At 45.5% G+C, this 13,945-nt stretch overlaps 1 protein-coding gene across 1 annotated transcript in view; it reads right to left on the bottom strand.

Annotated features, from left to right (window-relative positions):
* Nucleotides 1-13,945, bottom strand: part of KIAA0319 (KIAA0319 ortholog) — a 119,024-nt gene that overhangs the window by 48,716 nt on the left and 56,363 nt on the right. The window contains 4 exon segments of the mRNA XM_053223407.1: nt 923-1,003; nt 2,129-2,230; nt 3,683-3,775; nt 4,666-4,705. Coding sequence (XP_053079382.1) covers nt 923-1,003; nt 2,129-2,230; nt 3,683-3,775; nt 4,666-4,705 — 316 coding nt within the window.

Genomic DNA, 13,945 nt, shown 5'->3' on the forward strand with positions numbered 1-13,945 from the left:
CGACTTCAGCTCAGGTCATGATCTCAGGGTTCGTGAGTTTGAGCCCCGTGCCGGGCTGTGTGCTGACAGCTCGGAGCCTGGAGCCTGCTTCCGATTCTGTGTCTCTCTCTCTCTCTCTCTCTCCTCCCCCACTCACACTCTGTCTCTCTCTCAAAAGTCAATAAACATTAAAAAAAAAAATGTTTTTTTTAAAAGTTGGTTATAAAATGTCCTGTCAAGAAGGTGTCTATCCCACAGGCCTCAGCTGTGGAGAGTACTTCCTCAAGTTTTGCAACCTTCCGGTCAATTTAGGAGCTTGTCTGCAGGTTTACATTTTTGCAGGCTGAGTCCCGGCTCAGGGGACATGGTGAGAACCAGGTAATAATAACCTGGGTAATAACAACCCCGGGCTTCATCGCGGAACGTGGACAGTAGGTGCCGAAAGGGAGCGACGGAGTATGGTTCCAGCTCCTCCGACAGAGGGGAGTTTTGAGCCCCTGGGGGAATGGCTGGGAGGCAGAGCGGGCACACAGGTGGCCCACCCGGACGAGGGTACACCTGTCTCTAATTCCCACAGATGCACTGACCCGGGGGCTGGTGGCAGCCCAAAAGCCCACTGAGCCCCTCGGGGGCTCAGCCGACTCTATCTGAAAAAGCCTTCCACGGCAGGTAAGGCGGAGTCATGAGGAAGGGGGTGGAGGGGTGACCGGAGCAAATGCCGGACAGAGAAACCTAAGGGCAGCCTTAAATAGCAGAGTTGAGCAAGTACTGAGAATCACACAGAAGGAGAAAGGAAACCAAAGAACATACCACATCGTTGTCGCTTATTTTCTCTATAGCAGAGCCAAATGTAAAAATAAAAAAATCCATTACCATTTTATTCGGGCACCAAAAACAGAGATACACCTGTATGACACGAGGCCATTCTCCTACAGGGGCCTACCTGGCCGAACAGTGACACTGACGTATCCTTCTCCAAAGGCATTTTCACCGGAAACCGCTACTTTGAACGCGTCAAGTCCTGCTGACAACTTCAACAGAAATAAAAGCTACACAGGTAAACGCTCAAAAGCCATAATGGGACCGTTGCCTCAAAAGTCCTAAGATACTGGAGCGCATGGGTGGCTCAGTCAGTTAAACGTCCGGCTCTTGACTTCGGCCCAAGTCATGATCTCATGGTTCGTGAGTTCAAGCCCCACGGTGGGCCCCATGCTGACAGCTCAGAGCCTGCATGAGATTCTCTCTCCTTCTCTCTCTGCCCCTCCCCCCACTCGTGTCTTCTCTCTCTCTCTCTCTCTCTCCGTCAAAATAAATATACTTAAAAAAAAAAAAAAAATCCTAAACTACCCGAGAAGCCATTCCTCCTGAAGTGAGCACAGCACAGCGGCTCAGGACACAGCCTCATCGGAGCCCTGCAGACATGGCCACAGGTGTGAAGCCTGTGCCCCGTCACACTGAAGAGGCCATCTGCCCCCCAGAAAGGCCTGCAGCTGAGCTACAGGTGTTCCCGGGCTGTACCGAGGCGTAAGTGAGGGGGGCTGGCCGAGGGGGGCTGGCCAAGGGGGGCAGTTCTTAAACTCGTGTGCAAAGGAATCACGCCTTTTTACTCGCTCTGGTGAGTCGGCCATCAGCAGCCTGGGGGCCACGCTCGGAGGAACCATGCCCAGTGACTCGAGGCCGACGTGAGCTTGCACAGCACCCACGGCCGTGCGGTCTCGCGAACAAGGACGAGATAATCACAGGTGGGAAACCAGATCCTCTAGCAGCTGAGGCAGTTCATTCATCCTTCTGGGCCAGGAAGGGGGCGCGTTTCCTCTCGTGAGGTGCTGACATCTTGGAGCAGTACATGATGGCCAAAGCATCCGTGTGTGGGAATCAAAGCGCTGGCAGTTCTAGAAACGTGGCTGCTCGCGGAGCAGAGTTGACCAGAATGCCTCTACCTCTACCAAGAGAGGGAGACTTAGAACACAGGCTTTTTAACCTCAACAGAGATTCTGACATTTCACCATCTGCCCATCTACATGGTTGTGACTTGACTCATTTGTATCCTCCTTCTGATCTCAATCGTAAAACAGACTTCAGGGTTCAGCAGCTCAAGTGTGAACTGAATTCTGTGGCGTGCTGTCATATCCGGCCAGTCTCCAGTTACTTATTTGAGAGACATTAAGCATTTGCATGTGTCTTCCGTTTATTTCATCTCAGTAGTCTACCGGGTGGCTTAGCAAGCTCCATTCATAGCTGTACGTGGTCTCTGAGAGCAAAAAAGGAATACGAGTGAGTAGTCATAAATTCTGAAAAGTTACTATATACAATCTGGGCAGAGGAAAGGAGAGGACGGCCCTAATTCCAGCAGAAGAGATGCCGGACATATCCTGAAACCAGCTTTCAACTAAGAAATAGCAAGTAAGAAATAGCAAGTTTCTCTATCTTTCTAATGGAAAATTTCTGTTTTAGTAGGGAAACACACAGCTTATGGAAAATTCATGAAATGTGGAAAGTCGAAAAAAAGAAAAAGGAAAAAAAATCTCCCTGATCCCCCAGTTAGCATTTGATGACTTTCCTTTCAGGGTGACTACAGATATATAGAAAGATAAATAGATACATAGATAGATTTCAACACAGTATATAACCCACTGTACTTTTTCTCCTTTTAATAAAAGGCAAGGAGATTTCCATTTGTTTCATCCGTCACGGGGGTTTACTGAAGGACGTAGAAACAGATTAAACTCTTCTGTATAAAGATGAAGTTGTCTCCCACAGTGAGACGCTAGTTCAAGTACGAAGTATCTCAGTAACAGGATTAAAGGAAATGCCAAATATTATCATCTCTGTTTAAATTTTGACCCATATGTGATGGGGGCAGGGGACAGATGAAGGGACTAACCTGAATGAGAACATCCAACACCCTACGAACGAATATACCTTAAGAAAGAATGCCTTTGACAGGTCAGAGGGATGGCTCCCATGTTTGCTGAATAGTAGGGCATAGGACAAGCAGAAGAAAGGGCATTTTGAGAAACATTTTTGGAAGAGCTGGTGTGAGGCATCCTGAGTACCTCAGAGCCCCATTGCCCACACCGTAGTAGCTGAAAACAGCTTCGTGCCCCCTCCTGCCCCCTCTCCGCAGGGGCTTACCACAGGTCGGACTCTGGGATGTGGAAACCTCTCCTGCTCTAACACGTCTCTTGCTTTGCCTCTTCAGTAATGCATGGCTTTCCCTCTGGACCAATTAAGGGGCGTGTCCTATATGAGTTTCCCATACTCTTTCTCCATTTTAAACTACTTCAGTATGGTGTTTTTTATTTTTTAACATTTATTCAGTTTTGAGAGAGAAAGAGAGAGAGAGAGAGCATAAGCGGCAGGGGGGCAGAGAGAGTGGGAGACACAGAATCAGAAGCAGGCTCTAGGCTCTGAGCTGTCAGCACAGGGCCCGACGCAGGGACTGAACTCATGGACCACAAGATCATGAACCGAGCTGAAGTCAGACGCTTGACTGAGCGAGCTACCCAGGCGCCCCTAAACTACTTCAGTTAAGATTCAATGCTTATGACCACCAAAGCCTCGCCACGACTCCCAAACCTTCAGTCGTGACCTCACACAGTGTTGTGAAAATGAATCCCTGCTGTAAAGTACCTGTAAAGACCAGTTAAGAGCAACCCAGCCAAGGGGCCCCAGGGGTCACACAGGAAAGTCAAACTCTCACCTGCGGGAGGCGCCGGCACAACAAAAGCCTTCAGTTCAACTTCATTTTCTGGTAAAGTTATTAGATTATCTCCAGTGGACACCAGTTGTTTCACTAAAAGTTGGTTAGAAATAGTACATTCCTTTATATAGGATAGTGATGTTATATTACTTCCCTGCAACAGATTATTTCTTAGTAGCCACAAGATAAAATAACATAGATTTTTCTAATAGTTCCTCCTGTGATTTATCGAAGACACTTTTTTCCTCTGGCTAGGAACTGAGCCATGACTCACATTCTGTTGCAGAACAGACTTCGTAAATTTTAAGCCATCTATGTGAGTTGACAAGGTGAAGAAAATAATGATTTGGATTGAGTGAGCATGGTGTTGGATAACAAGGTTGTACGGAACAGGTCGGATACTGTGGGTGGAATCTATTTTCCTTCCTACCATCAAGCTCCTCTTACCTGCCTGGTATGTGCTGTTTTTATTAAAAAATGGAGTGTAATCATGAGTGTTTCTGTATCATTAGTCACACACCGCTCAGTTCTTCTGATAGCAGCCTCGTGAATTGTCGCTAATGGCCTTGCTCTTGGAACCTTTCTAAGAGTAAACCCGGTCAACCTCCATCTGAAAGAGCTATTTTAACTCAGGCAGCAGGAACATTCACTCTCATCAAAAGCGCTTACCCACTAGATGAGCACTCAGAACACTGTTCATAACCAGCAGAACACTGATGTATTCAATTGGTGAGACGCCACTGGGTGTTAGTCTCACTTGTAAAATATAACCGAGAGATGTCAGGATGTCACAGGGAGAAAAGCGAAGATTTTCTTTTTTTTTTTAAAGCTGAGTGCTCTTTAGAGATCTTAGGTACGTGGAGGCGTTGGATGGGTGGCTCACTAAATCTGCTCCTCTTCTGTCTGTCAGTACCCAGTCCTTCCAGTACCTTCCTACACCAGCTGCAGGCACCTCCCAAGCTTCTCTGCGGATCTCCTCTTACCCATCGTTTCTACTGATTCTTTGCCCTGAAAGTCAAGCAACTGTGGACCCAGAGGGGACACTGGTCTAAACCTATCATGTTACAGATGCGGGAACTGAGCCCTAGAAAGGCAAAGTAATTACACTGCTCAACGTTGTACGAATAATTAGTAAAAATAGAGCCACCAAAACTTAATCATTTTAAATGTATTTATTTCAACAAACACACAAAGCAGATCACACTGTGCCAGGCACGGTCCCAAGGGCTTTAAAACGATCAATTCGTCTAACCTTCCAGCAGTTCCATACAATAGTGCTATGAGAACCCACAGATCCGGGGCGCCTGGGTGGCTCAGTCGGTTAAGCACCCGACGTCAGCTCAGGTCGCGATCTCACATTTCGTGAGTTTGAGTCTGTGTAGGGCTCTGTGCTGACAGCTCAGAGCCCGGAGCCTGCTTCCGATTCTGTGTCTCCCTCTCTCTCTGCCCCTCCCCTGCTTGTGCTCTGTCTCTCTCTCTCTCAAAAATAAACAAACATTAAAAAAGAAAGAAAGAAAGAAAAAAAAAAAGAACCCACGGATCCTAATTCCCAGCTAGTGTCCTTTCCAATATACCACACAGCTTCTCTTCTGCCATTACCTTTCTGTCTACTGACGCCGAGGATCAAAGTAAGTGAACAGGCAGAGAGGGTCACCCCAGGGTACAGTGCCCACTGAATGGCCTAGGAAACAAGGTCTCTAACACCTTCCTTATTAGGGAATCTCATGGGAGCTTTTCAGCACTCACCCTGATCCCTGCGGCCTCTGGCTCTTTCATGACCTCGTCCTGCTTAGAAGTCTCTCTTTCCTTCCTGCTGTCCATGCCCTTCTCTTGACGTCCTGCTTCTCTGTAGGCTCCTTCTGTTCTTCCAACTCCTAAAGAAGGGAGGTCTCCAAAGTTCCTCACAGGCCTCTCCCTAGCTCACCCGCCAGCCGCCCTGGAAGGTCAGATCTGGGCCCTAAGCCTGCAGTAGTCACCTCTATGTGAATGGCTGCTGGCGCCTCGTCTTCAACCGCTCGTCAGTCTCAGGGTCCTGCTTCTTTCATCCTGCCAGGCAACCACTCATCAAACCCCACGGACTCCAGCTGATAGCGCTCGAATCTGGTTTCTTCTCGTCACCCCTGCAATCACGCCCTCCGGTCCTCAGGGATCTTCTTGCCTCCAGTCAACTACTTTCTTGAAACAAATCTGGTCATTTCATTTTCCTGCCTAAAGTCATTCAGAGATTCTCTCTACTTACCCAATGAAGCATAAATTCCTTAGCACAGATTACAGATCTTTCAAAATCTTGCCCTGCTCACCACTGCAGACTCACACCTTGGTTCCCTCTCGTTCACGTAAATCAGTTCCCGCCAGAACGGCCTCCTTACAGCTCTCCCGAAGTGTCGCCTGAGCCCCCCTGAACGTCTGCTCTCTTCCACAGGCAACGAATGAGGTGATGGGCAGGAAATGCTAAGCATGGTTCCCAGCGCTCGGTTAAGTGCTCACTGAACAGTCATCGCTATTATTACACATGTCGCCACCTTGACCCGAACAACGCAGCGACCCCATTTTAGCCGGCTGGCTGTACCCTGGCGCTACCGCCTCGGGAGAGGCTTCCCAGCCCTTCTGAGAGGGCAGGCCGGGTGCCTCCCCTGCTCCCTCAGCTGCCTGTCACAGCACTTACCAGGTGATAGGAAAACCGTCCACCTCCCTGTCTGTCAGTCTCACTTCCTGCACTGTAGATCACAGAGGCAAAAGACAGCGTGTGTTCGTCTTTTCACGCCTGGTGTGTAAGCACCGTTTCTAGGACACACTCGACGATGCGCCTGGGGGGAATGAGTAAACTTGAAAGCTGTCACGACACTCCCACAGCACGTTTTTGTACTTTTCTTCCGGCTGTACTAGGAGCAGTACTGTTACCTGTCCTGGGAGCAGCGGTGGGAGACACAGGTGGCTCAGATGGGGTGGACGCCGGGGACAACGCTAGCGGGAAGGCTTGGGCTGCTACGCTCCGCGCTCCATGGCGGGGCCAGAACCGGCCTCTTCTCTGTGGAGGCTGGGCTCAACTCCGGTCTGGCTGGAGGAGGATCACGGGAAGGCATTAGAACCTAGGAGATCAATTACAAAGACAAGTTGCTATGAAAGAAAAAACAAAAATGGTTGACCTCGTCAAGCAATACAACGTCACTGACCTTTCTCACAAACTGGATTCAGTGGCATTGGAAAAACCATGTCTGATATCACACAACAGTAGAATTCTACACCATTTCTTTCAAATATGCTCTGATATCTATTAAAAATGAAAGAAAAAAGAAAACTGTGGGTTGGACAATTATTGTAAGTGAACATGCACATCCAAAATCACTCAAGATGAAAAGAGAAAAAACAACAAAAAAACCCTCCACAGCCCCCGAACTATTCAACAAGGCAGTAACTGAAGACAATCAGAACATTCTAAGACCAGGCTTCTAGAGTAAATGATCTCTAGTCATACCATTTATGTGCATAAACTGTAACTTAAAGTTACAGTTAAAGTTAGCCAACCTAAAGTTTTTAAATTAAACATTATATGCCAGAGGGGAAAGTCTCGTAAAATGATATCAAAATTATCTTCTGAGCTTAAACTGCCAGTGCCTATAGGGTCCAGGTAAGTAAAAGTCAGGCTAAGAACACAGGAGACCCAAGGGGGGAGGTGCAGGGAGAAAGCCACAGAAAGAAAAGCTGTAAGACCCATATAAACCAGGGAGGGGGCCTCAGGTATTTACTGAAATCACAAACTGGTGTCTATTCTGCAGTTAAGGAAAGTAAGGACACAGACATTTTGTGACCGGGCACCAGATAAATGACTTCACTGCTGATATTAACTAACTACTAGATACTTTAGTTCATACAGTTCAGATATTACGAGGCAACTGGTAAACCCCTTCAACAACAAATTTCAGGAACCAAGGCTGAAAGAAGATGAAGTGTAAAATTTTAAATATATTGATCAGACCAAGACAAAATCAACTGACCAACATTTAAAAACTAGGTAGTGGGTTACAGGGAAGGAAAAAGTTCTCCCCCCTACTCTCCAACCTTTCTGCCTGATACCTCCACTCCCCATAACAAAAAGGCTGATTAACGGAGGAAAAACAAATTGAAGTCTGTGTGCCAAACGTATGCCCAGGTGCCCAAGAAAGAAAGGAGGGGCAAAGAAGGGAACAAAACAGGAGGTTTAATACATTTTAGGCAAAGAAACAATAGATTTGTGAACTGAAAGGACAAAGGGATTTGAACTTGGGGTAGTTAATGGTGAAGAATAACAAGGTATGTTTGTACAGGCTTCTCCAGCACGGTCTTCTCTCTCTAAATCCCCGTCTTTGGGGCTAAGGGTGCCCTTTCCCCTCCTGGCACAGGGAGGCTACCTTGCCCATGGCAGACTTCCGGCCTGCTTTCAGGGGACCACAGTGGGGGCGGTGTTCTTCTTGCACGGCACTTTCCCAGGTACCATCAATTCAAAATAATCAATATGCCAAAGTGCCATGTTGGATACTTTGAATCCCTACAGGGTCTAATTTTGAGATGCTCAGCTTGAAGTTTCAGGCATTGAGGTGTGGAAGGGAGTGCTGATATAGGAGGCTGGTCCTCACATCTGTGCTGACAGTAGTACGAAGTTCAGAATCCCTGCGACCAGAGTGCCAGCACATGGCAGTGGGGCCTCCTACAAAGTCACTACCAAGTTGAAATAAAGAATGGAGTCTACAGACAGTGGTTGGAAACATTAAGGCACCTGTCAAAGGCTTCCCAGTAACCAGGGGCTGGCTGAGGGGGATTACAACTCCTCCCCTCCCTCCTGTCTACACAATCAGCTTTCCCACCATGCTGCCTCTCTGGGCTGTTAGAGCAAGCCGGTTTTTTGCTTTCACTCCCTGGCTCCCTCTCCATGACCTTCACAGAGAACTCCTGGCTAAGTTATTGGTACTCAGGTTCTCTCTGACACACCCCACCCAAAGAAAATGGATCCTCCAGGGAAACAACGGACACCCCCACGCCCCCATTACAGCCTAGCCTGGACAACGGGATCCTTGAATGGCTCTTGTTTCTTTTTTTCTACCCTTAACTACTTTGAAACAACTTCTTTTAGGTGCATCTGTCTGGTCTTGCCCACTTGAAAACAAAACTGCAGAAAATGTCATTTATCCTCTACGAATTTAATCTTGACTTGTTTCGAATTTCTTGAATTTGTCCTATTCGGTCGCACTACTTGGTGAATAATGCTTCTATATACATTTGTGCACAAGTCTTTGCATGTACAAGTGTTTTGCTTCTCTTGGGTAATTACTTAGCAGTTCAAAGGGGGTTTGGGTCCTAAGGTTTGTAAGGCTCTGTTTATCTTTCTGAGGAACTGCTGGACTGTTTTAGAGTGCCTGTGCCATTTTACGTTCCTACCAGCAATGCCTGAGGGTTCTCATCTCTGTGTGTCCTTACTGACACTTGTTCCCTTTTTGTCTTATTCTAGCCACACTGGGTAAGTGGTATCCCAGTGTGGCTTTCATTTGCATTTCCCTAATGATCAATGGTCCTAAATTATTTAAACGAGGAGACCTTTTGACTGAAGATAGAGATGTTGGAGGTGGGGGGCCAGTTGTGACAGGTTACCTTGAAAAACACTGAAAACAAAGGTAAGGTTGTTACACAGATTTCAGTCCCCTCCTTCTCCAAGGGTAAGAGTTTCTACTGACTTGGAATCATTCTCTTCCTGGTTCAGAGGAAGAGACACTTAACAAATGGAGATTTCCCTTATAAATGTAAATTTCCCTTACAAAAGGGACTACAGATAAATTCTACTGTTTTTAGAGCTTCTCTCCTTAGTGCTTTCTCTCAAAAATAATCAGTTCAAATAATCCTTATACCAAAGAGACATATTTGGGGTCACATATTCTGATACCCTTCAATCTATTTTGAGTTAATTTATGTAGCTTAAGGTAGGGGTCTAAATTTCGTTTTCACCCAGTACCATTTGTTGACAAGACTATTCTTTTCCCCATGGAAAAAGAATTCTTTTCTTGGCGCCTGTATTAAATACAATTGTACTATTTATAATACGTTTTTGGTGAGGGAAGAAATCTTTGGTTTTGTCATTAATTCCAAACTCTGTACTTCGGCAGAGTAAAATTATTTATGTCTTATGCTGCAGAAATAATGTTTATCAACACTAATTCAAGGATTATCTATGACTCAGTTCAGTTCAAAAACACATAATGCGACAGTAGGGCAAAATCTGTATTTCAGTGGAAAATAAAACACTGTCTAAAGGATCTCTTGGTTATCTAATTCTAGTCTTTCTTGTATTTCAGCTATTTGACAACTCTATCAGTTGGAGGTGACTTATAACAATGCAAAATAACTTATTTATAGACAGATGTTCCCCTATAGGAACCAGTCTGGCCTCCAGTTGCACATTTATTTCAATGTTCTTCACGTATGTTCTTCAGATTCTCTTGTAAAACAATACAACATTGATTAATGACTAGGATAAAAGCTAATGCATGTTCATTTTATATCTGTATAATTCATGACTGTACCTTTCTTTCATAATTATCTTTTAACATAACCAACTTCAAAGAACTAATGAGCCACGTTTAATACACACTTCCATCCATAGAAGCTATAAAATCAAAGACTTAGCAACATAAAAGAAAGTAAACTGTGTTAATATTTAGTGATGGAAGAACATGGTTAATCTTTGGTAATTTCAGATTATTTTTCAATTGGAAGCTTTTAACATTTTAAGACAATTACAAGTTTAGAAAAATCTAGAAACCTTGAAAAGTAATAGCAGGCAATGGAGTCACTTGCACTAAGCCCCACATCAGCAAAACAAGACTTAATACCTAACCTACCTGCAGTTACAACCCTCCCAGGAATGTAGTCTTAACCCATCAGTCTGGAATGTTCTGGTCAACACCAATAGGTAAGCTGCCTGTCCACCACTGGTAAGTTACCTTAGCGTGTAACAACCCATTCTTTTCCCCCTTCTACCTCCAAAAGACTTCCTTCTTGTACAGCTCCTCAGAGCTCCTTTCTATTGCCGGATAGGGTGCTGCCCGATTCATGAATCGTTCGATAAGGTCAGTTAGATCTCAGAAACTTCCTCAGTTGAATTGTCGTAATTTAGCAGATTTGGCCCAGGAACGGAGGGCTCTGAACTGCACTTCTGAAGGCGTTCAGGGACGACGAGAAACACAGGCGTGGCACCCGTGAACCCCTTTCTGAGTTGTCTTTCTTGCCTTTCCCAAGGGCCCTGCATAAGTTCCTCCCGGTTCTGGGCTCTGCCCTCCTTGCCCTGAGCTCCCGATCTCACTTGCTTTCCAAAGTTCCCCATTTGTCTGAGATCACTCGCTCCACATGGGGGAACTGCCAGCAGTGTGGACACAATCCCCCAGGTGACTGGAAACCCCGGTCCTCGGCTCTGTCCCCACAGTCCACGTCGGGCGCTGCCGCTGGCAGCTGGAGCCCCCGTTTGTTGGGGTCCTGCTGAGTCAACCCCTTCCCCGGCCCAGACTCCACGCTGGGAAACGTTGGAGGTATGCACAGGACTTCTCTCGGCCAGGACACGGTAACAGCACTCGGTGACTGCACGTTATTCGGGGGCACAGGCTTGCTTGTCGTGTCAGATGAAGGCTGGCGGAAAGACAAGGGCTCTCTGCATTCTGAAGAGTTAGGCACGTGACCTCTGGCGCACCTGCTTATTTTGCATCTAAAGGATGGCAGTCCCGGGAGCTAAAGCCATCTCTACAAACGGCAACATCTTACTAAAACCACCTAGAATCGCAGTGGCTGTTACGAGGAACGTTCCAGTTAGAGAAGATCACTTAAGAAGTGCACTTGGCAGCAAGGATTCCCAAATGAAGCAAACAGGCTGGGATACGTTTTTTAATCGGCAGGCAGAAGCCTCCACAAAGCTTCAAAGTTCCCAAATAGCTTCATTCAAAGATTCACTGTGAAAGCTTATTACAAAATTAAGTAAGTAATTTTTACTGCTTCCCTCTACCCTCCTTTAAATCCTCTTTCTAGTAGTCTTATGTCTGCATTGCCTTTACAGGATTGTAAACAAAAGTCAGCCAAGTTAATGACCGCACAGACACCTTGATATCACCTGTTAAAGGAGGGCCCCATAGTGGACACCCTCCCAGAGTTGACAAAACTCTTACATTCTGGTAAAGTGCTACCTTATTCCCTTAACTGACCAGGGGAAATTAAAAATTAGTGACAAATCTTGCCAAATTGTGCTAAGTACCACATCTACAAATGGGACCCCGGAAAACTGGACAAACCAGCTAAGGGTGACGATCCTTCCCAGAGTCAGCTCTCCTGGATCTCTGAGTGTAGTGCCTGGTGGAGAAAGAGAATAAACTTCACAGTGTCCCTTTCTTTCTAAATCCAGGCCATTGGGCATTGATCTTTGGGAGTGACTCTAGAGTTTTTGAAGATAGTATTTGTTTTTACACCCTCTGAGGCCTGTGGGGTTGTTTAGTATTGCCAGAAATATTTACCGTTTGTCCTGTCTGAAACCTGACAAGATATTTGAAAGGATTTAATGACTCTGTGATTAGAAAGTTGGCCAGACTGGAGGGGCATCTGGGTGGCTCAGTTGGTTAAGTATCCAACTCTTAATTTCAGCTCAGGTCATGATCTCGAGGTCCTAGGATCAAGCCCTTTGTTGGGCTCCATGCTGAGCTTGGAGCCTGCGCTCGATTCTCTCTCCCTCTCTCTGTGCCCCTTCCCTTCCCCACCTGTTTGAGAGCAGGAGCTCTCTCTTGCTGTCTCAAAATAAATAAGCATTAAAAAAATTTTTGGGGGGCCAGATTGGAAACTGATATTCAGAGCCTGATAGATATTTTTTTTAGGTCTTTTCCTTAAGCTAAATGTAGACAAAGGGAAAGAAAACATTCTGAAGCCTTTGTGGAAAATTGACTAGAAACATTCCAAAGGCAGACAACTCTTAAATCTAGAACATAGGGACACCTGGGTGGCTTAGTCGATTAAGCTTCCAACTTTGGCTCAGGTCATGATCTCATGGTTCATGAGTTCAAGCCCCACATCCCGGGCTCTGTGCTTTCAGCTCAAAGCCTAGAGCCTGCTTTGGATTCTGTGTCTCCCTCCCTCTCTCTCTCTCTCTCCCCTGCCCATGCTCGCACTCTGTCTCTCTCTGTCTCTCTCTGTCTTTCAAAAATAAATGTTAAGAAAAAAAAATTAAAAAAAAAATCTAGAACATAGAAATCTTTTGATTCCCTGTTGGAAATCTCCCTGATACAAAAAGCAAACTAAGGATAACGTGGTTGGATGGGTGGTTCAAGCTGCAATGGCTTTCATTTAGGCTGCGAGGAGACCCAAGTCTTTGAGGAAGAGCAAACCATTCGCCTTATCTCACAGATCTTTGCAAATCCAGACACACAGCCCAGACACAATTCATAGGCAACCTGTCCTTTTTACCAATCCCAAATCCTCCCGTATTTATCTCAAAAGGCTTGTAAGTATTGTCCTTAGGAACCCACGTTCCTCTTGGAGGAACTTAGATTCTTTCCCTGTGCCTGTGAGATATAAAGATGAACTCTTGATCATCTCTCTCTCTCTCTTTTAAATTGTATTTTAGAAAGAGAGAGAGAGAGTGTGTGTTTGTGTGAGCAGGGGAGGGGCAGACAGAGAGAGAGACAGAGAATATCAAGCAGGCTCCGTGTCAGTGTGGAGCCCGGCTCAGGGCTTGATCCCACGACCCTGGGATCATGAAATCAAACTTCAGAGAGGTAATTTTTACCTGAAGGAAGCAAAAGAGGGGAGGGAGAGACTTTAAAAAAAAAGACTTCTCCATGGCTTCCATAGGTTACTTGTCAAAGAAAAATACAAATCTTAAGTGTCTTCTCCACAAATATTAGTCAAAAAAGGTTTAACCATTAGAGCAGGGTAACCGTAATTTATTCTAACTGTTCTTTCATAACTGGTAAGTTTTGACACTACTTGTAATTTAATATATCAAATAAGCCTAATTAGTTTAACAGCTCTCTTGTATAAGGAGGGAGAATACTTTTTTGGTGTGATTTTTCCAAGGATGCTCTGGAAAAATCCAAATGTTAATTTGAGGTCAAAAGGACTTCATTTAGAATTTGATTTTTGGAAGGTTGTCAAAAAATATCAAAAGGTTTTAGAACACTTACTCAAATACTAAATGAAGTAATACTTAGTTATCCAATTACCATAGTAACAAGTAAAGGTTTCATAGGCAAATATAGAAACTTAAAA

Source organism: Acinonyx jubatus, chromosome B2, assembly GCF_027475565.1.
Source record: "Acinonyx jubatus isolate Ajub_Pintada_27869175 chromosome B2, VMU_Ajub_asm_v1.0, whole genome shotgun sequence".
In the NCBI taxonomy this organism is placed as follows: domain Eukaryota; kingdom Metazoa; phylum Chordata; class Mammalia; order Carnivora; family Felidae; genus Acinonyx; species Acinonyx jubatus.